Source organism: Elephas maximus, chromosome 19, assembly GCF_024166365.1.
Source record: "Elephas maximus indicus isolate mEleMax1 chromosome 19, mEleMax1 primary haplotype, whole genome shotgun sequence".
NCBI lineage: Eukaryota > Metazoa > Chordata > Mammalia > Proboscidea > Elephantidae > Elephas > Elephas maximus.
Genome location: NC_064837.1, coordinates 9,995,901 through 10,022,609, shown reverse-complemented (window position 1 = coordinate 10,022,609; position 26,709 = coordinate 9,995,901). Strand labels below are relative to the sequence as shown.

The 26,709-nt window shown below is 41.7% G+C and overlaps 1 protein-coding gene across 2 annotated transcripts; it reads right to left on the bottom strand.

The window, feature by feature from the left end:
- Positions 1 to 748: 748 nt before the first annotated feature.
- MYH1 (myosin heavy chain 1) lies at positions 749 to 24,751 on the bottom strand. Of its 2 annotated transcripts, none has more exons than XM_049861504.1 (38): positions 24,548 to 24,751; positions 24,312 to 24,455; positions 24,064 to 24,220; positions 22,975 to 23,002; positions 22,079 to 22,193; positions 21,895 to 21,987; positions 21,703 to 21,766; positions 20,919 to 21,017; positions 20,722 to 20,825; positions 20,424 to 20,562; positions 20,107 to 20,225; positions 19,870 to 20,019; positions 17,780 to 17,950; positions 17,360 to 17,672; positions 17,014 to 17,087; positions 15,789 to 15,876; positions 15,589 to 15,706; positions 15,187 to 15,310; positions 14,964 to 15,100; positions 14,617 to 14,872; positions 12,388 to 12,630; positions 12,073 to 12,249; positions 11,111 to 11,256; positions 10,940 to 11,030; positions 10,464 to 10,853; positions 9,562 to 9,688; positions 7,910 to 8,028; positions 7,553 to 7,749; positions 5,925 to 6,108; positions 5,488 to 5,653; positions 5,274 to 5,398; positions 4,581 to 4,889; positions 4,291 to 4,494; positions 3,596 to 3,721; positions 3,335 to 3,505; positions 2,955 to 3,059; positions 2,736 to 2,831; positions 749 to 901 (listed from the first exon to the last, which is right to left on the bottom strand). In XM_049861504.1, the coding sequence occupies exons 1-38, from the start codon at positions 24,749 to 24,751 to the stop codon at positions 749 to 751; spliced, it is 5,826 nt and encodes a 1,941-aa protein (XP_049717461.1). The 2 variants fall into 2 exon arrangements, with proteins under 2 accessions (XP_049717461.1, XP_049717462.1); XM_049861505.1 differs by having other exon boundaries at positions 17,014 to 17,085; positions 17,364 to 17,672.
- Positions 24,752 to 26,709: the final 1,958 nt, after the last annotated feature.

Here is a 26,709-nt window from a genome sequence, read left to right as displayed (position 1 = left end):
TGGTTAAGGGTAAGGTTCAAGTAGTCACAGTGAAGGATTTCATTTTAAATATTGTTAAACCCAAAAAAAAAACCCAAATCCCTTGCCGTCAAGTCAGATCCGACTCAGCAACCCTATAAAACAGAGTAGAACTGCCCCACAGAGTTTCCAAGGAGCGCCTGGTAGATTTGAACTGCGGACCCTTTGGTTAGAAGCTGTAGCTCTTAACCACTATGCCACCAGGGTTTCCTCAATATTATTAGCAGTAGTTGATCCATTTTTTTTTTTCCTTTTATGTGACTTAATTTATTTTTATCTAATCTTAGGACCAAGGATTTTCTATCATAATATGAAGAAAATCAATAACTACATCAACAAAAAATCTACTTTCTGATAACTAGCTGATGTTTGCCAAGTGAGATTTGCCAAATGCTGTATGATCTGTGCGCCTAAGGTACGTCTAGGCTTCACCTGCGTCCTCCGAGCTGTGTTGGGCTCACAGCACTTACTGACTAGATTGGCCTAGCTGCTCTCGGTCGTGTTTTAATCTTGGTAACTAAGCGCTCTTCCACAAGATGTAAGCCAAATATTTTGATACGTTTTTCTGTTCTTGGTGCCTAAAAGATGCGTTGACACAGTGGGGGAAAAAAGACTCACAAGTTCTTTGCAGGTAAATTTTTTATCTGCAAAAATTGTAAGTACAAAACAGAGTGACAAAGATTTTCACATTTTGTGCATTTCCTTGGTCACCTTGCAGCATTTGGGTGAATCACTCCTCACTTATGATTTTTGTGTGAACCTCCCGGCTCTTCACCCGCAGCTTGTTGACCTGGGACTCGGCGATGTCAGCGCGCTCCTCGGCCTCCTCCAGCTCGTGCTGGAGCTTGCGGAACTTGGAGAGGTTGATGTTGGATTGTTCCTCCTGAGAGCAGAATTGCATTTTTGAGGAAAAAAGCTCAGAATTTCTAGAATCTTAGGTCAAATAGACATTCAGTTTTTTTTTTTTTTTTTTACTTAAAAATGATTCACTCTAGTAAATATTTTAAGAAGCTTAGAGAATTGCTCTTGAATTTTTCTTTTTACATTAACTTCTTTCATGATTCTTGAACTCATGAATAAAAGGACTGACAGGTGACATTTGTCTCTAAGAAGTTCTAAAGCAAAAGTATAACACTGGAGCTACTATCAAATGCTGCCAGGTTTCCAGCCTTGTTGTTTTCCAGAATTCTAAGAATGGAACCAGACCTTTTAAAAATACAAGAACATACTCTATATTATACCAACATCTAAAAGCTTTGAATATAAATTAACACCCTGTGGGTATAAATTATTGCCACTTAATGCAGCTTACAAATTTAACAAGGAGTTTACTGTTTCCTAAGAGTCTGAGTGGTGTCTGACTACGCTTGAATTTACGGCAGTGAATTTGAGAAGGCCAGCCCTGTTTTAGTCTCTTTTTTACAGGGCTCATTAAGAATCCTCCACAATGTAACGTTCCAATTTAGAACATACCTAAAGCTTAGAATCACTAAATAATATAACTTGGAAAAAGCTGCAGATTTTCCTCTTAACAGAGGAAAGTAGGGCCTAGAAAAAGGTTAAGTCACTTGTCCAAGGTGTGTGTGTGTGTGTACCTATACGTGTGCTCGTGTGCACAGAAGTGTATCCATTAGCCATCATTCTCTCTCTCTGTCTCCCTTATCTCAGACTTCAGAAGCCAGAGAAAAAAGGAGAAACCATAAATGAACAGAGGAACCAATCTGTGATAAGTAGCTATGTGCATTCATACTTAGGAAACTGATATTGTTTATTATTTCAGATGAATCACAGAACGGAGAAATAAGGTGGAGTGCCAAGAATTTAGTGGTTTGAACGTGATTTCTGGACCTTCTCAGCTCCAGATTCTTATATTCAACTACCTACTTGACAAACTATGTCCTTAACATCTTCACTTGTTTATATAGTGGCATTTCAAATTTAATGTATCCAAAATCAAATTCCTGTTTCCTTCTTACCTTGCAAATCCCTTACTTCCCCATTTTGGTAAGTGTTACAGTATACCCCTGGTTATCCAAACCATAGACTCCATGAGCTATCCTTGGTTTACTTTCTTTCATCTCCCAAATTTAGCTTATTAGTGTGTCTTAGAGTTTCTACACCCAAAATACATCTTGAATCTCTCCACTTCTCCCTATCTGCTCCACTATTACCTTAATCAACACCACAGAACCACTTGAAAAGCCTCCTAATGAGACCTCTCTGGGTCCACCTGTGTTTCCAACAATCCCTACTGCACAGAGTAGCCAGAATACTATTTTTAAAAAATGTAAATCAGATCATGACTGACCAACCTTCATTCCCTCCTGTGGCTTCCCAGTGCCCCATTGCACTTTGAATAAAATCCAGACTTCTTCTCACGGCCTAGAAGCCCCCGAGATCTGCCTCCTGTGTAGCTCTCCTGCCCCGTCTCTGCCACTCTCTTCACTGTCCCTCTGCACCCACACTACCCTTCTCTCTTTTCCCTGAACCACCCTCTTGTCTACTCAAAACTTCTGCACTTGCTCTTTCCCCTCCCTAGAATATTTCTCTCTAGCTCATCAAGTGGTTGGTTTCTTATCATTCTTCAGACCTTCAGCCAACCATTTTTTTTTTCGTTCCTCATTTCATCTATCCTTTCTTTCGTCCCTTCAACTAAATTGGCCTGGAAGCCTGTGTAGACTGGAGATGCCCAACCCCTGCAAGTGGTCGGAACTCACCGCTTCCTCAGCTTGTCTCTTGTAAGATTTCACCTTCGCTTGCAGTTTGTCCACCAGGTCCTGGAGCCTGAGAACGTTCTTGCGGTCTTCCTCAGTCTGAAATAACATTTTAAAGAGTGAGTTCCTTGAAATCACAAATACCAAACCGTTTGCGTTGTACCTTTGGTTGTAGATCCCTCGCAGACTGGGGTGAGAGCCCAGAAGGACCATTTTCCTTACCTGGTAGGTGAGCTCCTTCACTCTTCTCTCATGTTTGCGAAGACCCTTGATAGCCTCAACGTTGCGCTTCTGTTCACTTTCAACTTCTCCTTCAAGTTCACGTACCTGCGAGAAGACAGGCATTTTAAAGACATTCACTGTGGTTTATTCACTCAGCTGTATTTCTCCTCCTTCAAACAACTCGGACTTCATTTACTCTACTTTATAGGTAGTTTTTGATGCCCTAGTTTTATATAATCGTCCCCATTATAAGCTCTTGAGCAGGAGGGACTATCTCTTGTTCATCTCTTTATGCCCCACATCATCTAGCAGCAGTGAGTATTCAAAGTCATTTTTTGGATTGGAACAAGAAGGAAATATATGCAGATCAGGAGACCCACCCTGGCCTCCAGCTTCTGGATCTGCTTCTTGCCTCCCTTCAGGGCCAGCTGCTCAGCCTCATCCAGACGGTGCTGCAGGTCCTTCACCGTCTGCTCCAGGTTCTTCTTCATCCGCTCCAGGTGGGCGCTGGTGTCCTGCTCCTTCTTCAGCTCCTCAGCCATCATGGCGGCCTAATTAGCAATAAAACTAAATCGATTAAGAGAGGCGAGATGGTATATCAACATTCAAGTTTGACCACCACTGTGTTGCTTTCCACTCACATCAGTGATGGCCTTCTTGGCCTTCTCTTCTGCATTGCGAGCTTCCTGGACAATGTCATCCATCTCTCCCTGGATTTGGGAAATGTCTGTCTCTAGCTTCTTCTTGGTGTTGATCAGGCTGGTGTTCTGGTTAAATAGAAAATTTAAAATATTAAGTACACAAGAGCAAAGTTAGAAGGCCCAATATACTAACAAACTCACAAACCAATTAAATTAACTAATTTCCATAAATGTACCTCCTAGTTCCATAAATGATCTGAGTAGACAATATATATTTTAAAAAACAGTCAACTCTGGATGTCACAATTCAGATAAACAAAAATACCATTAATCTTCTTCCTCTATGAAACACTGTGGATAAATTTTAAACCAGTACTAAGAGTTGAGCAGGAGTCCCTGGGAGGTGCAATTGGTTAAATGCTTGACTACTAACCAAAAGGTTGGTGATTCAAACTCAGCCAGGGGCACCTTGAATGAAAGGCCTGGTGACCTGCTTCTGAAAGGTCACATCCTTGAAAAGCTTATGGACTGCAGTTCCACCCTGCATGCATGGTGTTGCCATGAGTCCGAATCAACTGGACGGCAACTGTTGTTTTGGGATTTTTGTTTCTTTGTTTGTTTGTTTAAGAATTGAGCAAGAATTTCATTTCCATCCCATTGTATTTTTTTTTTTATTATTCTATTGTTACACCCACCTGAGTGTGCAGGAGCTGCACGCGCTCACTAGCATCAAGGAGCTCCTGTTCTGCAATTCTCCTGCTCCTCTCTGTCTGTTCCAGAGTGGCCCGCAGCTCCTCGATCTCGGCCTGAAGCAGGTTGGCTCTGCGCTCAACCATGGCCAGCTGCTCCTTCAGGTCCTCCTGGCTCCGGAGAGCATCATCCAGGTGGAGCTGGGTGTCCTGTGGAATGAACAGTCATTGAGACATCCTGTTCTCAGAGCCGCACTCACTCCAGTTGTTCTGGGACTGTCTCTGGAGCCCATTACCTTGAGGATGCTTTGGGTGTTCCTGTAGTTCTTTAGGGCCTCAGCAGCCATGCGGTTAGCGTGGTTCAGCTGGATTTCCATCTCATTGAGGTCTCCCTCCATCTTCTTCTTGAGCCTGATGGCATCATTCCTGCTCCTGATCTCGGCATCCAGTGCGCTCTGCATTGTCTCCACCACTCGAATGTGGTTTCTCTTCAGCTGGTCAATTTCCTCGTCTTTTTCTGCAATTTTCCTATCGATTTCAGACTTGACTTGGTTCAACTCAAGCTGGATGCGCAGGATCTTTCCCTCTTCGTGTTCAAGGGAAGCCTTAGTGAGTAAGGGGTGACATTAGCAGGGGAGTGGAAAGTGTGGTATCCTAGAAACAAGAATTGGTTCCTAGCTTTGTGCTGCCATACACATCTTTATTGTTATAGAAAATTTTACATTGAGTTGTAGTTGGTTTTACATCTATCTCCTCAGCTAGACTGTTGCCATGAAGGCAGGTGCTTAACTTAGTCATGTTTGCTTTCTCAGGGTAACCCAGTTCCTGACACATAGTCATGTTGGTTGTATGCATGGTTAATTCTCCATCCTTATGGTTAGTACACAGAGCAAAAAAATATTTTTCTCTTCTTTTGATTTACCAACCTTGCATGAAATAGAACCTAATTCCTCTTATAATTATTTTAGAGTACACGGTATGATGCCTACCTCTGCCTCCTCTAAAGCAGCCTGAATCTCAGACTTTTCTTGCTCAATTTGCTTCTTTACTTTTTCCAATTCATGGATACGTTTCCCTCCTTCTGCAATCTGTTCAGTGAGATCGGAAATCTCCTCTGTTGGTGAGCAAAAATAGAGATATTTGTTCAGAGAAGGAAAATGCTCTTTCAAGTCTTTTGTTATAGAAAAAGTGACATGTACTCACGTTGCAAATTCTTATTTTCCCGCTTCAAGGTTTCAAGTTGGTCTAAAGATTCCTCATAAGCATTCTTAATTTTGAACAGCTCTGTGCTGAGTGAGCGGGACTCCTTTTGGGATGCTTCAAGTTCAGCATGAGTTTCTTCATACTTCTGTTTCCATTCTGACAGGACCTGAGGGACAAGGAATAGTTAAGAAATGCAGTGGAGCAAATTGGATGGATGAAAGCCATCTAAGCAGGCGGCTCTCAAACAGAGTTGAGATAATCTATTACTGAACAATAATTTCAAATGAGAAAAGTAGAAAACCACAGGGGTCCCCCACTTGCCCATGGAGCTGGAGCAACTAAGAACAGCCTTCAGATGGTTTGGATAAGGCCCACTGAAGGTAGCAGGCCACAGTTCATCCCATGTTGAGCGTTGAAGCAGCAACTGGTGCAGATACCTTGTCGAAGTTTCTCTGCTTTTTGTCCAGGGCCGCACAGGCAGCATTCGATCTTTCCACATCGAGCATGAGGTCCTCCACTTCATTCTGGAGCCGCTGCTTCGTCTTTTCAAGGGAAGCGCATTTGGCGTTCATGGCTTCCACGTGCTCCTCAGCATCCTGCAGACGCTGGGCCAGCTTCTTCCTAAAAAAGTGAAATATGGAGAACAGAAGTAGGAGGCTATCAGCAGAATTGGGTGTATCAAAGAAGGGATAGGAGATTAATATTTGGCCTTCAAGCTTGTTTTTTTAAGTCCAGTTCAGTGTTATCTCATCCTCACTCCCTACTCACCAAACACTGAAAACAACCCAAATTTCACTGTTGCCAATCTCCATAGTCTGTCTTTGAGGACATCTATGACCACCTCAAGACAACAGTTTACCCTTCAAGGTGGCTGCTCTTTTTCTCCTTTATAGAATATTAACATTTTCCTTGAATTATTCTTGTTTATGTCTATATCACCACTAAATTTTGATCCCAGAGGGTAAAGTCTGTCTCTTACTAATTTTTGTATTCTTTAGGCTATCATACATATTAAGGACTCAAATGTTTACCACATTAAATTCAAATGAAATAGACATGATTTTGTCTGTCTGATTATATCCCTGGAGAAAGACATCATGCTAGGTAAAGTAGGGGGTCAGCAAAAAAAAAGGAAGACTGTCAATGAGACGGAGTGACACAGTGGCTGCAACAATGGACTTGAGCGTAACAACAATTGTGAGGATGGTGCAGGACCGGGCAGTGTTTCGTTCTATTGTACATGGGGTCACTATGAGTCGGAACTGACTCAACGGCACCTAAGAACAACAGTTATATCCCTTTTTTTTTTTACCAGCCTTTCAATAATCCATTAATAAAATGAAGCTTTCCCAAATCAATATGAATTTTGCTTTGAGAGGTCTTCTCAGAATCTCTTCTAAGGCATGCCCCCAGAACGTTACATTTACAACTATATGCTTGTGTATCATTCACAGAGTAAATGATTGATCTCTCCTTAAACTTTGTCTTCCCTCTGACCACAATCCAGTCTTGAGCTTTTGAGTTGCATTGAATATTTAGTCCTTTATTAAACTTAATATTTTTTCTTTCTCCTTACAGAATTTCCTGTCTACTTTTTGGTTTTTAGCAGTCTACCACTTTTTTCCCCTTCAAATAGCTGTATGTTTACATCTCAAAGGAGATGTGCTCTAATGCCTGATGATTTTTCTCTTACATGCCTATCAGCTTGGCCCATTTGGTCCCATAGCGGCTAAGAGGAATGAGAGGCGCAGGAGAGCGGAATGAACTCTCATTGTATCTGCACCTGCATAAATGGAATGAAGTCAAAAGTTTCTTTTCTTTCCATAATCATTCAGCTTCCTCTTTCTTTCCATCCTTTCTTCTTCTACTCTTTACCACAATTCTTTCCCTGTACAACTGAGAGGATTTGTTTTTCTTCCTTATGTTTATGGTCATGCATGTTTTTCCCATAGATTTTATATTTGTTTTTGGGAACAAGGACCCTACTTAACCATATAGTACTTATAGCAGATATACTCTGGTTATTAACAGGGATATTCTCATTTTAGCCAAGACTAGGACATACTTGGCTTCCTCTAGCTCCTCTGTGCGCTGGATGGCATCTGTCTCATATTTGGTCCTCCACTGGGCAACCTCACTGTTGGCCTTGGACATTGCCCTCTGCAGCTCAGCCTTGGCTTCCTGCTCCTCCTCGTACTGTTCCCGCAGCAGGTCACAGTCATGGCGAGCCGACTGTAGACCGTGGGCCAGAGCGCTCTTAGCCTGGAAACATGGAGATTGACAACTTAATTTTGCATTGTTAAAGTGGTATACAGTCCCAAAGTCCCTATAGACCACCGGAATGAAATCTGTACAAGTAAGCAGAAGATAAATAACCACCAAAACAACGATGATGGCAATAACAACAATAGGTAGGGTTTACCTTTATCTCCTCTTCAAGCTGCCGTTTTAATTCCTCAATCTGTTGTGTGAATGCCAGTTTTCCCCTTGTGAGCTGAGAAACTAATGAATCTTTTTCATCTAGCTGGCGTGAAAATTCACCTGTAAAGACCAAGATCCAGAAAACTCACTGTTACTTTGGAAATTACAGCTCTAAACTGAAAACTGGAGCAGAGGAAGGAAGCAGATCTGAAACATGATGGGGACTGTGGATTACCAATAAACCACCAACATCCATTTCAACCTGCATGAGCAAATCTATGTAAGAGTGTGAAGTATAGAGAACTTTGAAGCAGACTACATGCTTATGAACAACACAAAAGATTTGGAAGATATTTAAGTTCATTTGACTACAATAGAAACTGATGAAGAAACACATGATAAGAAATGTAAATCAAACCAACAAAATATTGCAGCACTCTTTGTCTGAGGTAATAGTGTTGTACTAGTTTCCATTTCATTGAAAGATAGCTGAAATGGAGAATTTATCCTGTGGGAAATAGGAGACATGGAGCAATTGCTTCTATAACTAGAAGTGACGTTCAAAAGAAAACTCTAGTAGCATTCTTGTATTAATGACCACATATCCTCTCACCCCTAGAATAAGTTGGTCTATGAATAACTAATCAAATCCCAAGTTAAATGGCATGCAAATTAATCTCCAACTCTGTAAGCACCATAATTCAAAAAATATTCTAGATGGTATTGGAATGGGGGAAAAAACCTTCCAACACCATTTTCGAACTACTTGTCTGGAAGTCTTTCCCTCCAACATGTAATGAGTCACACTTCCTTTTTTTTCCTCATACTACTGAGTTACTAGGAGTAACCATGTATTGAGGAAACCACAAGAGCATTTTGACTTCTTGAAAATACAGTTTTTCTTTTTCATAAAGTGAACTGACCATCTGAATAACAATAAAAACTTCACTTTGAGCCTTGTTCCAAGAAGAACAGCTATTTGAGTGGGTATGAAGGGGTTGAATGGTTCTCTAACACTTTGACCCACCTGTTATTTAATAGCCCAGATGACCTCATAGAGCATCTAACTTGGGGATGTTGCTAAGGTAGAAAGTTGGATAAGTTAATAGAGAAAGGAATAAAGCCAGAGACTCTCCAATTTGGGTAATCCAAAATCCACAGGCCTCACTTGAATACCCCTGGGCTGGATCTGATCATGGTCACGACTGTCACCCTGCTTAACTGTGTTAGTTCCCAGCAATTGGCAGGACATCAGGAAAAGAACTGGAGTGAACACTCATGGACAAATGACTTCATCATTACCACAGTGTGTCATCTTTAAAATGGGGATAATATTACACAGACCAGTGAGGATACTCAGGTAAGAAACAGCTCATGAAAGCATTTTCAAAAAGTGAAAAGAGATACTGAGAGATACACTTTGTTAACTTTTAAAGTCAAACCTACTTTGAAATGTTCAAAAGCAAAAGAGCCTGGATTTCCTTTAAGAAAAAAAAAGCAGCTGGTTAACACTGGTCAGTAATGTGTTCCTATTAGCGGGTACCTCCCAGGGAGGTAATATATGCTCTCAGGTAACTCAGTGCAAAGTTTTTCAGCAAATTGAGGTTCCCAGGCAAATTTGTCCTTCAATGTCAATGCTAGTAAGTGGCCCACCTGACTCAGTCTGTAAGCGTGCTTTCTGTGCGGACAGGTCATTGATCAGCCGCTGCTGCTCTTCCTCCTTTGTCTTAAGTTCACTCATTTGATCTTCTAGGCTGCGGCACAGCTTTTCAAGGTTTCCCTACATGCAAAAAGTGGTAGAAGGCATCTTAAGCAAGTATCTGGACTATGGGAAGCTTCACTAATCCAAGCACTTCAGAGAAGCTCAGTATCCATTTATTTTGAGAACCAGCTATCTTAACAAACAAAAACAACAGAGATCTCAGAACATGATGGAAAGAGTCACAAACTAGTGGACTAAACACACTGCCACCAAAGTGCTGTGTGAATTTAATGTCTTTGTTCAATTGTCTTATCTGTGATCTGAGAATAGTGATACCTGACTAAGCTCATGAGATTTTTTTTTTTTAATGTGCTTAAGAGAAAAGTAAAAAGCCTAATCAAGGTGAGGTGTCTTAAAAATCTCAGAATCTATAGTTGCATTTTTTATTTATAAGAGCTTAATTTTCATTGGGAGCCCCTGGGTGGTACAAATAATTAAGCACTTGGTGGCTAACTAAAATGCTGGCGGTTCAAGTCTGCCCAGAGACAGTTTGGAAGAAAGACCTGTTGATGTACTTCAAAAAAAAGCAGCCACTGAAAACCCTATGGAGCACGGTTCTACTCTGACACACGGCGGGTCACCATGAGTCAGAATCAACTCAATGGCAACTGGTCATTTTTAAATAGTGAGCACTTTGCTCCTGCCCCATCCAAGTTGCTCCAACCTCCCCCCACGCCCAAGTCCCTTGCCTTGCATTACCGTGGTCTCCTCCTGCCATTTACCAATGATTCTTGAAAGGTTAATTCACGCTTGTCTTAGAGAAGTCTCTTTAAGACCTAAGTCATGATGGTACCTTGGCTTTGGAGACAGTCTCTACGTTACTAGCAAGGTCATCAATCTCCATCTTCAGCTCACTCTTCTCCTTCTCCAGCTTCTGTTTGACCCGCTGCAGGTTGTCTATCTGCTCCCCGAGCTCGGCCACGCTGTCCGCGTGCTTCTTCCTCAGGGTGGCCGCCGTGGCCTCATGCTGCAGGGTGGCCTCCTCCAGGTCCCTGCGCATTTTCTGGAACTCAGCCTCCCGCTTCTTGTTCAGCTCAATCTGGGCGGAAGTCGCCCCTCCAGCTTCTTCCAGCCGCTCGCTGATCTCCTCCAGTTCCCGGGAGAGGTCAGAGCGCTGCTTCTCGGCTTTGGCCCGGGAGGCCCGTTCTGCCTCGATTTCCTCCTCCAGCTCCTCAATGCGGGCCTGGAAACGGTGAAAAGCACAAACTCAGCTCCTTTCTGTCGTAACTGGGCCTCTCTGAGCTGGATAGATGGAAATCGTGTCCTTACTTGCAACTCCTTGATCTTCTTCTGCAGCTGCATACCGAGGGCCTGTTCATCTTCAATCTTGCTTTGCAGATTGTTCATTTCAAACTCTTTCCTGTTAGAAGAGCGTGTAGGTCAGTTACGAAAATATCCATAGGTAATTTCCCCCATCAACCTTTTGTCCTGACAGCTTACTTTTTCAGCTTTTCATCAAGTTGCTGTTTGTCATTTTCTATATCCATTGTAGATTCTTGGGCTAATTTTAGGTCTCCCTCCAGTTTCCTCTTTACTCTTTCTAGATCCATTCGGATTTTCTTTTCTTGTTCCAAAGACCCTTCAAGCTAAAAGTGAATAGTCCATGAATACAATTCCTGTGAATAGCACCACCTCCCATCCCAAGTGGAAATTTTAAACATCACAGACTTCTTTTTTACTCATATCTAATCACGAAATTATTTTAATATTTGTTTGAGTTAGGCAGATTTGTCTCATCTATTCCATTCTCATGGCTATTGTACCTAGCCCAGATATTTATCATTTAAAAGGTGAAATGAGCCTTATTACCTTATCATTACAATCAACTACCTCCAAAACATGACTCGTATATTTCCCTACTGGGATCCACCGTGATCAGTGCTTCATCCACGTGCATACCGTAGTGATATTTCCAAGCTAGGACCTTTGTTCGTTCTCCCTTACTCAGATGTTTACAGTGGGTTCCCTGTTCAATATTAGATCATTTTTGAAGCCAAATTTATCTCCTCCATTCTTTATTTGGAATCTCTTTTGTTCTTGTGACAGAAAACTCTTTGATCATTGCAGCTACTTCACTCTTGCTGTACTCCCGGCTCAGGATGTTCCCCCCCTCTACATTTTTCCTTAGTGTATTCACCTTCTAAGCCTGGCAAAAGACGCACTTTGTCGGCAAAGTGAGCCACACTAACCTTCCTTTCCCTTAATTCTTTTTTCCCATATTGTCTGTTCCTCAACTTTATTGATTTCTTGTGTTTTTATGTCTTACTCCTTGTAGCAGGGATGATGTCTTATACTTCTTAAACATAGGAAGCACTTGATAAGTACTCATTATATCCTAAAAACTCATACTTATTCAGTTTATTACCACACAGAAGATCGTTGTTATATGATGTCAGGCTTACATCATCCACTTGCTGTTCCAGCTTGGTTTTCGCCTTGGTCAGGGTGTTCACTTTGTCCTCCTCTGCCTGCAGGTCATCCAGGGTCTGCTGGTGGGCCTCTTGGAGGGCCTTCTTCTCCTTGGTCAGCTTTGCGATGGTTTCATCCAGGCCTGCCATCTCCTCTGTGAGGTTTTTCACCTAAAAAAAGGTTGAGAAGGAGATGATCTCTGCTATAAAGCAGATTAGTTGGGTGGCAGAATCTCTACAGAGTATCACAGACTATGACTCATACCTTGTGTTCCGAATTTATCTAAATTACATGAGAGTGGTCTTTACCTTGTTCTCTGTGGCATGTTTCTCCTTTTCAACCTTGGCCAGTGTCAGCTCAAGGTCGTCTATGTCTTTCTTCAGTTCTGAACATTCATCCTCCAGTTTCCTCTTCTTGGCCGTCAGCTCAGCATTGATCTCTTCCTCATCCTCGGCTCTCTCCGTTACCTCTTTGATTTTGGCCTCGAGGTGGATTTTGGTTTTGATAAGCTGGTCACATCTTTCCTCTGCATCAGCCAAGCTGTCTGCTTCCTGAGAAGGGATGGTACATTTAGATTTTAGTCTCTTGGAGATTTTCAGATCATATTAGTATTTTGAAGCCAAACAAGTAAAATTACATTTTGAAGCCTTGAGTTCATTTCTTAATAGCCTTCCACCATTCAGCAAATATTTATTAGGCATTTTTTATGGCACTGGAGATAAAAAGGAATTTAAGTCGTGGTACCTGGTAAAATTATGATACAAATAGATATACTATAGCCTGTATTTAATTTGTTGATATATAATTTCATATCAGTCATTTTTTTCATTTAATGTTTATTTTTGGAAAAGCTTAGTATATGAAAAAAATAAAAAGAATTGGGTATCACACTCATTTCTAGGAGGGAGATGTAATACCAGAAAAGTGACTTAAAGGGAAGTCATGTCCCCTCATGACAGAGCAGCTTGGAATGAAAAGGAGCACCTGAAAGAACTCAGGGACAAGGAGCATGTTAGAAGGAAGTGCTTAGATGATGAAAATATTTTGGAAAAATGGTGGTGAGGGTTGCACAGCATTGTGAATATAATTAATGCCACCAAATTGTATACTTAAAAATGGTGAAAATGGCAAATGTTACGTTAAACATACTTTAACCAAAAAAAAAACAAACCCACTGCTGTCGAGTCAATTCTGACTCATAGCGACCCTATGGGACAGAGTAGAACTGCCCCGTAGGGTTTCCAAGGAGTGCCTGGCGGATTCGAACTGCTGACCTCTTGGTTAGCAGCTGTAGCACTTTACCACGATTTAAAAAAAGGTAGTGTTTAGAGAGAAGTAGCAAGCATGTTTATTACAAAAAGAAATAGGAGTCAGAATATAAACTTTGTGAGGGCAGGGACCATGTCTCTTGCTCAAAATTGTATCCCTAGTGCCTTCTTCATCAAAAATATATTAAATGGATAGTTGATAGAATAATATTGAAAAGAGCTCATACTATACTCAAAGGAGAGGAGATGCTTAGCTTAAGCCTGGATTCCCCCTCCAGTTATCCCTTGATTCTTTCTGAACCTCTCCTCAACTTGGAAAACCCTGATCCACACAGTGTACAAGGAAAGTCACGATGTAACCCAGGGATTTGCAATTTATGTTTCTTTGAATTTTCTAATGATGTGTCCAAAACCTATAGGCCCAACTGGGACCGATCTGGATTCCTCTTCTGAATATAGAGAATTGGAGAGTAACCTTATTGTTGATTTTGGTGGCCACAACTGAACTTTTCTTGTTATTTGGGTCACAAAAATGGGTTAGACAGTTGCCCTTGATCAAATATTTCTCCCCAAGCTTCTGGATACTTATTGGGACATCCAAATGAAAACAGAAAATTGTCATAATTGTCCACATCAATCTCATGCTTTGCATAAAAATCAATGTTATCTATAAAAAGTATAGCGACTCAACGGCCCGGGGTTTGGTTTTTTTTTTTAATAGAAAGTATTGCCATTATCCCTTACAATGATCTTTTTTTTTTTTTTATAGAAAGTATTGCCATTATCCCTTACAATGATCCTTTTCTTTCAGGTATTAGAGAGTTTCTAAAAATAGAGTTGAGAGGGACATTGCCAGGGGACTGTAGATCTAAAAATTCAGAATATTGGTTTCAAGTTGATGTACTTCATCAGAAAGCCTCTTCCCTCTTCACTGTCAATGTTGTTCTTTTTTCATTGCTCTTATTTGCATTTTTCAGTAGAGAAAACCTTAAAGAGCAAAGATCATCTATTTCTTCTCCCTATTTTGCTAGGAAAAACTAGAGGGGAAAAGGAAAAATATTTTTATTCTTCCTTTCTCGACACTGAAGAATCCTCAGTGTGGTATATGAAGTTTTATGGACTATTCTAAGGAGCTGTGATTTAGAAAAAATTAATAACCAGCCCCTTCGTAAGGTGGTTTCTAACTCTTTCCCTAGTGGTTGCTGAATTGAAGATTTAGCTCAGATTGCCAAGAAATGGATTCACAATTGAACTTGGAGTTCAACTCACAGATTGAACTTGGAGTTGCAAGTCGTTTTTCTCTTGCATCAGAGCTACCATTTTTTCTTCCAGCTCTTTCCTTCTTGCCTCTGACTTAGCCAGTTCTTCTTTGATTTTCTCAAACTCTTCCTTCATGGTGGCCATCTCCTTCTCGGTCTCCGCACTCTTGAGGAGGGGCTTGATCTTGAAGTACAGCTTCATCCAGGGCCAGTGCTTGACGTTCATGAAGGCACGGATGTTGTACTGGATGCAGAAGACGGACTCTCTGCAATATGAACAGAAATGTTCAGTCAGCTTATAATAGGAAGCAGGATTAAAAGGCTTATTCCGATAGGGGTAAGTATCCCTGTTAATACCTTCTCTCCAGCATCCTCTGGTACTCCAGTCTTGCCAAGAACCCTCTGCACCTGGCCTGGGTTCGGGTCATCAGCTGGGCCAGCCTTTCATCTCTCATCTCCTCTAGGAGCCCCAGAAGACCAGCTTTGAAAAAGACCTACAGGTGGGCAAAGTTTCAGATTGTTAACTTTACATAAAGAAAAGGACAGCATTTGCATCAGGTAAGATTTAGAGAATTATTACCTTGGTGTGACCAAATTTATACTGGGTGTGGTCAATGTCAATGGACCCAAGGAGCTTCTCAGAAGCTTTTTTGCTATCGATGAATTGTCCTTCAGGGATAGCGCTTGCATTTAAAACCTTGTATCTGTTTAAGCCAAAGAAATAAATGATACAGCCAATGTCACCAACAAAAAATCTTCCTGACTTACTATAGAAACAACATAGCTATTGGGTAGTCTAGCGAATATAAACAAGAAACCCTACCTACCCCTTTATCTATTCTTTGTATAATTAAAGGACCTTAGACTTTTGGTCTATCGGGACAGAATCTATTAATTTAGTGTCTCTTCAATTTTAATGGAAAGTATAAAGAATTCTTTCATTCAAACATTAAACTAACAAGAACCTCTTAAAATAATTCACCTCTGTTTGAAGTCTGCATAAAGGATTCTGCTTGGGAATCCCTTCCTGCAGATCCTAATGCCTTCAAGCACACCATTACACCTCAGCTGGTGCAGGACAAGTTCGTGTTCCATGGCCCCTAAAAGCAAGAACACACCCACCTTATTTAATGGTCTAAAGCAAACCCACCAGGGCTTGTCTGGATATCAGAAGTGTCTTACCAGGAGTTTTGGTCTCGTTGGGGATGATGCACCGTACAAAGTGGGGGTGAGTGCTCCTCAGATTGGTCATCAGCTTGTTCAAATTCTCCTGTGGAATCATATGGAGATTTCACTTAAAAAATGCATTGCTTTCTTACATGCATATTTACAGGCATAATTATTATGATACAGGCAAAATTCTAACAAAGAGGATCCAGATTTGAATTTGCAAAGAGTTGTCTCTGGTATGTCCACATTTCCCAACATAGCCTCCTATTTCTCATTTTCGTGCATTACAAATACATTTTTCTACTATCTGTAGAAATAGTTGTGAAGGTTATTTGGTTCACTGCTGTTGAATTTCCTAGCATACTTTTTAACTTTAGTATGACATTCTGGACATATGCAGATATTCTACCCATATTCTTTTGTCTAGCGATGTGGTCTGGTTTTAGTACTAATTTAATGCCTTCCTCCAAATCTCTCATTTCTTTCTTTACCCAACTTTGACTTGTATCTGTCCCTCTATCACATTCTATTCCTTGTCACAGGTGCAAAGCTGTGGCCTCCTGCTGCTTCCATGGGAAGTGGCCTTTTAAATATCTCATTCTTTGGATTGGCAGAAAACTAACAGTCATGTTACCAAGTGCTAAAAGTTTCCCAACCTACGGATATCCTGGTTTTTCTGGAGCTTCAATTCAGCACATTAGAAATGGGATTACCAAAAGAAAAGTAATTTTTTTCTTAAAGAGTTATTTATGATCAATCTGATTTTTTATTTCCTTCTCTTAATTCAGCCTCCAATTCCCACCACCATTCTTTGACCCTCAGTTTTCAAAATTACCCAGCTGAGTTCTAGGCCAATGTAAACCTACACACCTAAACTAGTTGGATGCTTCGAAAGGCTCAGCCCAGATGTCATGCTTTACCTAATCCTACCCCAATGGAGCCTTGTAAGTGTCAAATGTCAAATGATCACATTTCTCTTGCCCCAGAATTGAATTTTGCCATCTGATCCTGACTTCTGCCATTTCATCCCTCCTGACTCCTGCCTCTCTTGTATACGAAGGTCTCCTCTCCAGACTATCCCAAACCTCCCTAAAGCTCAGTTCTGCCACCATCAGCAGACCTATCTCCTTGAGTCACACAGCCATTTCTAGAATCCTTGCAATATTACTTCCCCTCCCCTACACAATAAAGTGAAATTTAATTTCCTGAATTTAATTAGAGAAAATGAAGTTCATACCCTGAAGAGAGCAGACACAGTCTGGAAAGAAGAACCCTTCTTCTTACCACCTTTCTTTCCACCACCACCAGCCTCTGTGGGCCAAAGAAAGCGCAGTCATAAAACAAACCAAACCAAACCCATTGCTGTCGAGTCATTTCTGACTCACAGCGACCTTATAGGACAGAGTAGGACTGTCCCGTAGGGTTTGCATGGAGTAGCTGGCGGATTCAAACTGCCAGTCTTTTGGTTAGCAGCCGAGCTCTTAACCACTGCGCCACCAGGGCTCCACAAACAATCATAGTGTAGTCTTTCTCCATTTATGTTTCTATATATTAAGTAAAAGATTAATTTTATTGAAAATGACCTGCTTCAGCAGCTGCTGCTGCCCCAGAGAAGAGGTAAGCCAGAGTTTTCATGGAAGACTTCTGGTACAGGGCGACCACGGTATCGTTCAGGGGGTCCTTGTTCTTGTCAAGCCAGCCATTAATGTTGTAGTCCACGGTGCCAGCGTAGTGAATCAGGGAGAAGTGGGCCTCAGGCTTGCCTTTAGTAGGCTTGGGCTTCTGGAAGTTGGCCGACTTGCCCAGGTGCTGGTCATATAGCTTGTTCTTGAAAGACATGTCTGTGGCCTTGGGGAACATGCACTCCTCTTCCAGGATGGAGAAGATGCCCATGGGCTAGATTTGGAGGCAAAATGCATGCAGGATAAGTAGGAGCTGCAGTAACGAGCAGCAGAGCACGTGAGAAGAGGCTTCAAAGTGGATAGGCGGATAGGAGAGGATACCTTCTCGATGAGCTCAATGCAGGCGGCCAGGTCCATCCCGAAGTCAATGAAGGTCCACTCGATGCCTTCCTTCTTGTACTCCTCCTGCTCCAACACGAACATGTGGTGGTTGAAAAACTGTTGCAGTTTCTCGTTGGTGAAGTTGATGCACAGCTGCTCCAGGCTGTTGAACTGCATAAGTAGAAAATGGAAATTAACACATAACAAATTGTTAAAGATTCTCTTTGGAAGGGGCTTTTCTCGGTTGGTTAGCCCAGTCACGCTGTTAGCACCCTCTTAGGATGTTATGCTTCCTGGTGCAGGCAGCAAGCTCCTTACTCCCTCCTGTTCCTTTCTTGCTGCTCCTGGCTGGGAAGCGTTGCCACACTTACTAGAATTATTCTTTACATGGGAGTAACAAGCTCTGAGTGATGCTTTCCTTGTCAATAAAAAGCTTGCGTGCTTTTTATAACATCTGTTTTTTTTTCAGCCAGAGGTTTCTTAATGATCTATCTACTACTGATTTTGCTACACAGCTAGCTAAGTTTGTCATTGTGGTCTGTCCATTGTTATTAATCATAAGAATAAAAATTAAACGTCTAACATCTATTTAACATTTAGTATGTGCTAGACACTATGCTAAGTGCTTTTTACAAATTACTGCACTTAATCCTCACAGCTACCTTCTTAAAGGGATGATACTATCTGCCCATTGTTTCCATGAGGAAACACTGGTAGAGAGGTGACGTGGTCTGTCACTGTGGAGTCTCCAATGCTTTGACACCAGAGCTAGTGTTCAGAACAACTGCCAGAATGTGAGCACATCTGTCCTGCGTTTACTCTTTAGGACATCTAGCTGTAGACACAATTGGTGTGATCTCGTCTACGAGCACCAGCACGATACACAAAAGTCAGAGGTTCTACAACATGAATGAACCTTGTAAATATTATGCTGAGTGAAAGGAGTCAGTCACAAAGGGCCCTATGTTATATAATTCCATTTATATGAAATGTCCAGAATAGGCAGAATAGATCAGTGCGTGCCAGAGGCTGGGAAGAGAAGGGATGAGGAGTGACTGCTTAGTGGCTACGGGCTTTCTTGAGGTGTTCTAAAATCGATTTGTGGTGATAGTTGCAGATACCTGTGAATACACTAAGAGCCAGTGAACTGTGTACTTTAAATAGGCAAATTGTATGGAATGTGAATTATATCCCAATAAAACTGTTAAGATTTAACAACAACAAAAAAAAAAAACTCAGAGGTTGTAAGTTCACACTGCCATATTTGTTTATTAGTTTTCAAAAAAAAAACCCCACAATTTGGATTGCTCTTCCTGTCACTGCTCGGTGACAGGTTATTCATTCCTTTCCTATATCTGCTTGGGAATGGTTGAAACTGCTCTTGTCTTTAAAACTCAGCAATTTTCGTGCAGTTTCTCTCAGTTCACTCATAAAATAAGGTGCAGAAATGCGACCTCGGAATCAGACTGACAGAGGGCTTTCAGGGAGCCTTGTTTCCCAATCTGTGGGGGAGGTACTCTCTCTTAGATGAGTGGGAGTTTCTCGACAGTGCCATTGCCACCTTCTATACCTGGGTATTTCAGAGTTTCACCTAATATTTAAACACATACTTCATTTCCCTTTTAGGCAGATTGGAATCTTAAGGTCTTTCTTTGGCTCTGGCATTGCCTCCCCCCGCCCCCTTTGCTGCCACTGTCACCTTCTTTATCATTTACTGAGTTCTGACTGTGCGCTTCGGGGGCTCTTCTAAGGTCTCTGGATTCAGAAATCACCTCGCTAGCAGTAAAACCTCAGAAGTGAGTGTGTAATCTGGACTGCTGGGTCCTTTACATACAGGTCCTAGTTTAGTTTGCCCAAGGGTCTGACAGATGCTCTCCCGTAACCTAAGGTCACACAGCTAGCGACTGATGGAGCTGGAGACTGAATCCTGGGCTCTCTCATTCCAAAGCCCAGGCCCTTTCAGGGACTTTTGGCCCACTTCCATGGGTCACTTCAATTTGTATTGTAGCCATTTCTCATAAACCAGTTCCAATATTGACTCAGCAGCAAGATTTATACAATTTTCTGCTACAAAGTTTCTGCTAACTCACATCAAAGATCTCGAAGCCAGCAATGTCCAAGACGCCGATGAAGTACTGCCGGGGCTGCTTGGTGTCCAGCTGCTGGTTGATGCGGGTCACCATCCACAGAAACATCTTCTCGTAGACGGCTTTGGCCAGGGCACCCACGGCGTTGTACACCTGCACATACAGGGCAGTGTTTGTCGGTGTTATTAAAGACGTGTCACGAAGGCCTGGCTTGTGGCTGACTCACTGAAGAGCACGTACCTGCTCCACAGTCTGGCCTTTGGTGACGTACTCATTGCCGACCTTCACCCTGGGGAAGCAGATGGCTTTCAGCAGGTCAGCAGAGTTCAGATTCTGGAGATAGGCCGCCTTGTCAGCAACTGCAGAGACATAATTCAGGTATCCAGCGTGACCTACGCTGGGCCACACAATTCGTAGGGGCAGAGTCACGGGTGAATCACTTTACAGGAGCTCTTTGTGTATGCCCATCAGAAGCTCAGCTGCAAAGGAGACATGAGTTTGGAATGGACTTTTTTGCCTGTGTTCTCATTCAACCCGGATGGAGGTTCATTTGGTACCTTCAGTGCCATCTGGCTCAGCTTGCTCCTCACGCTGCTTTTGTTTGAATTTCATGTTCCCATAGTGCATCACAGCCCCTGTGAGCTTATAGATGGACACTCTTTCATCAGAAGTGAAGCCCAGGATTTCGATGGCGCTCTGCCAGCAGAGATGATGAGACAAAAGTTAGGGCAGAATAGACTAACTTATTTAGGAGAATTTCTACTATATCCTAAGGTAACCATGCCTACATTAGGTTGGTATTGTCATTCTTATACATGATGGATTTTTTTTAAAGTATGTGTGTGTGTGACTTACATCAGTGGCTATCAACTCCTCTTGATCATCAATGCTGGGGACTGTGATCTCTCCCTGACTGACGAAGGCATAGTCATATGGGTTGGTGGTGATCAGGAGCATTTCTGGGTACAGAGAATTCAGAGTGTATGTTTTACGTTACATATGATGTATATGTTACATTAACTTCTAGCCTGTGAATTTAAGTTCTCTCTTACCGATTAGATCCGGCTTCTTGTTAGACATGATCTGATAAAAAATGTGGTAGCTTCTTTCTGCCTTTAGCTGGAAAGTAACTCTAGACTTCTCCAGAAGGTCTGCAATGGAAAGTAGACATTGGATAAAGAGAAAAAAATATGAAGTGACCCTGGAGTGGTTTTGGAACTTGGGATCATTAGCTAAATCTCATCAACCCCTTGAGATTTCAACTAAATATTCTCCTGGGGTACCATATTACAACTCCACAGACACCACTGCAGTTCTTTTAACTACTTCAGGACAGAAACTGAAGCGCGCCCAACCCAGGACATATTCACTTCTCATACAGAAGATCCTTGACACTTGGAATATAATTGATTCTTTTTCATTATTTTTGTTGTTGTTGTAAATTGATTCTTGATAATCTTTCCCTCCCCAGGATATCCCCTCACTCTGTAGTAGAGGGGCTACTAAGAGCCACATTTATCAAGGCTGGGACTAGACAGATTAGACTAGACTCAATCCGCAGGCAACTCATTCACCGTTAGAAAGCTTCAAGTTCATCTTGAGGCTGAGATACTTTAGACAAGCTTTGCTGTTGCTGGCAGTTCCCACAAAATTATTAACTCATGATTGAAGTGGGTAAAGCACACGGGGGCTATGGCTAAGATTGGCATTAACCACTGGCATGTTTGGCAGCAGACTGGTGTTCTACAGGCTCCAGGCTCAGCAGGAACTTCCTGGTGTTTCTCCAAACCATCATTTGTCACTCTTGGATTCTATTTAAGAGGTCTTGTTACTCACATGTTTCAATATCAGCAGAAGCCAGCTTCCCTGTGGTACCAAAGTGGATCCTGATGAATTTACCCTTGCAAATAAAACAGATGATGTTATATGCAAAACTTGAAGTTCCCAAGAGAGGTGCAATTAATAATTCAGACACACTTCCTCTGGCATTTAAGGACAGAGAAGACCCTCTGTGACCAAGGCGCTTACAAAGCGAGAAGAGTTGTCATTCCTCACAGTCTTGGCGTTGCCAAAGGCCTCCAGTAGAGGGTTGGCGCTGATAATTTGATCTTCCAGAGTCCCCTGCAAAGGAAAGAGCAGTGTGGGACTTGAGAGTTTCTTACCTGAGAGTCCAGACAGAGCCTTGACCTCTTACTATGGCAACCAGACTCACCTTTATTTTGCCAGAAGTAACTTCCTCCTTCTTCTTGTCCCCAGTAACTGCAATTGTTGCAAAGTACTGGATGACACGCTTGGTGTTCACAGTCTTCCCTGCCCCGGATTCTCCACTGTCAAACAAAGACCAAACATATGTGAGAAATTAACTGTGGCGACAAGTGAGAAGACTTCCACCATCAGCATTTACTAGCTCACGCATCTATTTCTATGTCTCTCTGTCGGAGTGTTTCCCAGATCTTTCTCTTTGGCTTTCATATAGCTCATATTACTTCTGTTTCTTTCTACTGACAAAAAATAGGGAAATTCATTCACTATTTATTTAACACATATTTCTTAAGTGTTAAATATACCAGGCTCTTTTCCAGGTGTACTAAGGCCTGGGGCTTGAGGTGTCTGAAAAGCAGTCACTCAACAAATACATGGTAAATGAGACAATTAGTCAGAAACTCTACCAAGAGAGGACTTATTCTTCAGCTTCTTAGACTAGAGACATGACCCAAATTAGGTCTTGGAAGGAGTAGACGTTCCCAAATAGGCCTTAAAAATGAACCACTGGTAATATGCCCAAACCGCTGTATCTTCAGAAGGTTATATATGTTGCTGACTCTCTGGACTACACTCTGGTCATGCTCAGAGATGGTGTTTTACATCTCCAACTCCAAGGAAAGTTCTGTAGTACTTTCTAGACTAGACTAGTAAATGGCATAATTTAGGCCACAGTTACTTTATACTATGATGCAATCCAAACCCTGCAATAAAGGGAAAACACTACCCAGTTTGAGGCTGGTCATGCCATAGCTTTAGTATGGGGTATTAGCTCATTTCTTCTTTTGTCTGTCATTTTCCCATTGAGAATAAAAGAAGAATACGCCTCAGAAGAGGAATACATACGTGATCAAGATAGACTGATTCTCCCGATCTAAAGGAAAAAAAGTGGGACAGTCAGTATAGTTATCACACAAACAAAATTTTTGGTTGGGAGACTCCTAAGACGTTGAGCCTAAGTGTCATTTTCAATGGAGTTTTTCAATATATTATTGTAAAGTTACATATAATGTTATTCTTAAGCCTCTTAAGTTGGAGAAGAAAAATATAAAATGTTGTTATAGCTTAAGTTCCTTAAATAAGTTCCTTAAACCATTGTAGGAAGTGGGTCTTTTTGGTTTCACATCCCCCAATTGTCACCTGTGGATTTCCATCACATGCTGTCTGCTGATGAAGACATATGATTGTAAAAATGCATAAAATCCTCAGGAGGGCCTGAGTTGTCATTTAATAGGTTCGAGTAGTGTTAGTAAGACTAAAGTTGAGGTTTAGTTTCTAAATGAATCAACTGTCCTTACTCAAGAAGTAACAAAATGTCCTTACAGCCACACACTACAACCCTAACTCTGAGCAGCCTTCCCAAAAGTTTGCCGTTGAGTCGAAGAAAGACTGGGTAAAAGAGAATGGCTCAATCAGAAGAAAACCCTTTAAGGGGGGTAAAATAACTCCTGTTTATATGCATTTAGCCCCCAAAATGGCATCTTCATTCAAGGAGAGGATATCATATCTGAAATGTACTCTGATGACTTTAAAGAGATAACAATGCCTCCAAAAGTATCTTATAACCAGCAAGCAACAGGCACTAAAGGATTGAACACTTTTTTTTTTTTAATTTCTATTCAGACAACATGATTCATTCATTACTTAATCTCACTCTTGTTATTTAAATATAAACAAGAAATGTATTTCCAAGCAAGGAGACTATAACTAAACTTGACATGGATGGAGCAGAAACACCGTGGGGAAAATGGCCGACTTGGAATCAGGAGAACTGAACTGTAGTCCCAGCTTTGATGGTATCTACCTCTCTGTGCTTCAGTCACCTATTTTATACAACCAGGGGGCTGGATTATCTCTAAAGGCCTTTTTAAGCTCTATCACTTTGCAATTATGTGAGATGAAATAATTCTTAGGAAAACCATTCGAGCCACTCACCAGTCAGCATGAACTGATAGGCGTTGTCGGAGATGGAGAAGATGTGGGGTGGGGCCTCCTGGCGCTTTTTGCCTCGGTAGGCCGTCACCACCTCTGCGTTGTACACTGGCAGCCACTTGTAGGGGTTGACAGTGACACAGAACAAACCGGAGTAAGTCTGCACCAAAATCAAAAATAATACAATTATTTCATGGGGACCCTAAATGTGAACCACCCGTGTAAGTAGAAAGACACGAGAATGAACTCACGTAGATCATCCAGGCTGCGTAGCGCTCTTTGAGGTTGTACAGCACAGCGGGTTCATGCAGGTGAGTCATCATGGCCATGTCCTCGATCTTGTCGAATTTGGGAGGGTTCATGGGGAAAACATCATCTTCCTTCACCGTCAGAGTCTGATAAACAGGAAAAATAGCCATGTGTATCGATGGAGAGACCAAGCAAAAAACATCAATACTATGTGGTAGATTCCTGGGGCTGTACTCACCGCACCACCTTCAGTCTTCACTGTCACCTTCCCGCCTTCCCTGCTCTGGATAGTCCCTTTTACAAAGGATTCCTTGGGCTCGGCCACAAAGACAGATGTCTTGGCATCAAAAGGCTTGTTCTGAGCCTCAATGCGCTCCTTTTCAGACTTTCGGAGGTAAGGAGCGGCCTCCCCAAAAACAGCCATTTCCGAGTCGGCACTCATGGCTGTAGGTCACTGTTGGCAGCCCAGTCAGGGACCCTGCCTGGCAGAGGGAGGGAAGAGATGATATAAATTCAGAAGTTGAACTACTGGATTGATATTTAAAATTGTGTGTATATATATATATATATATATATTCTTTAGTCACTGCCTTGGGCACGTAACATTGCATTAGGTATAACCACCTCCCTGGCTCCACTGTAGATGAAATGTCAGTCTCCTGTGTTGTGTGCTGACGGATACTTAATCACGGATTTGGAAAGAGACTGTTGTTTCTCGCTCACCGACTGTGATAGTTTAGCAGCTTTCACTGTTTCATCTGTTTTGCTTATTGGTCTTTGTATGCTGCCTATCACTGGCTTAGACAGAACAGAAAGCTACGAGAATGGCAAGGTGTTCTCCAGCCCAGTCATGTATAGATTCTTATCTTCCCAATTGGATTATAAACTCCTTGTGGGCAGGAAGTGTTTTAAGTGTCTTTTATGGCATTCTTCACATCTCTTCAAACACATGTGGAAGATGGAGAATTAAAAGACCAAAAGAAAGATGTTGCTAAAATTATAGGAATTATTTTGTCCACAGTGAAAATCTTTTGATTATATCACTTGAGATTTATAACGACTGCCTGATAAAAAAGAAGGCAGAAATGTGAGGAGCTTTGTTTTGCTTCGTTTTGTTAAAAAATATTTCATCGTATATCAGTTTGTCTTGTTCCCGCAACATCGTTTTGACAAACCCAGCTTCTTCACATCGTCAGTATTTCTCAAAGATTTATTATAAAGTGTTATTACCTGTGTTTTCCTGCTCTGTTACTAATATTCACAAAACGTTTCTTTTAGACACACACCTCTAGCTGCCTTCATTCATTCATTTGTTAATTCTCTCGATAACCATTATATGTAATCAATTTTATAATGATGAGATACTTTTTCCAGGAAAGCTCAAAGCACTGGATAAACCATTTCACATTTTTCTACTCAAACTGCAGCGACTCAGATAACCCAAGATGCTTTGAATTGCTGAAAATACTCGCAATCATTTTTCATACCATCATTTTTTTTTTTTTAACTTCTAATGTGCAGGTTGTGAAATTAGATGCAGATCTAGGTAACTTTTTCAAGGCAAGGACTCAGTCTATTCTAGGTACCCATTTTATGTTATAGAGTGCTGAGTAAAAGCTGTAGTGATTTACATTTTCTTTATGAGTGGATGGTAACATCCTGAACCGTTGCATCGCATACCATCATTAAGTCATTTTTAAAAAGCCAACTACAAAGCTGGAAACCGAAGAAGTTGTGTATAAAACTCCAAACGTTTCTAAGAAAGCATTTTCACGCATTGCAAAGGGTATGAGTTAATGAGAACCAGTTCCAAAATCCGCTTCAGGGTTTTTCGAGAAAAGCGTGCTCAGCCATTTAAATTGAAGTGCTTTTATGTGTGTATTTTTAATTCCCCGCCCCCTCCCCCAACGACCACTCTCCAGACCACTGCAGAAGATTTCTTGCACCCTGATGGGGATGAGAAAAAAAAAATCTTACCTTAAAGATGCAACCTTGAAGTGGGTCAGAACTGTAAAGAAAAAGAGCACATTTCTTCTGATTAAATTCTAGCCATTCCCAATCATAGCATTGTTCTCAAATGTAAATCTGGAGATGACTGGACACACGAAAACATCTAATTAAAATTCCTGCAGAGTAGGTTGGTGCTCCCCTGGAAGGGCTGCCAGGGACGGCAGGAGTCAGGATGGGTGGCATGCACTCGGGCAGCCAGACATTGCTTTCTGTTCCCCATCCCTCACTGCCCTGCCGACAGAGCCCTGTCCTCACACACACTTACCTAGAAACTTTATGAGGAAAGACAAGTCACACTCATTCCAAGGGTACTTTTATAGGATCAAATATGGAAAACACGCAGCCTCCCTCCTCCTCTTTCTTAGAACCTATTTGGCAAAACATGTTTTT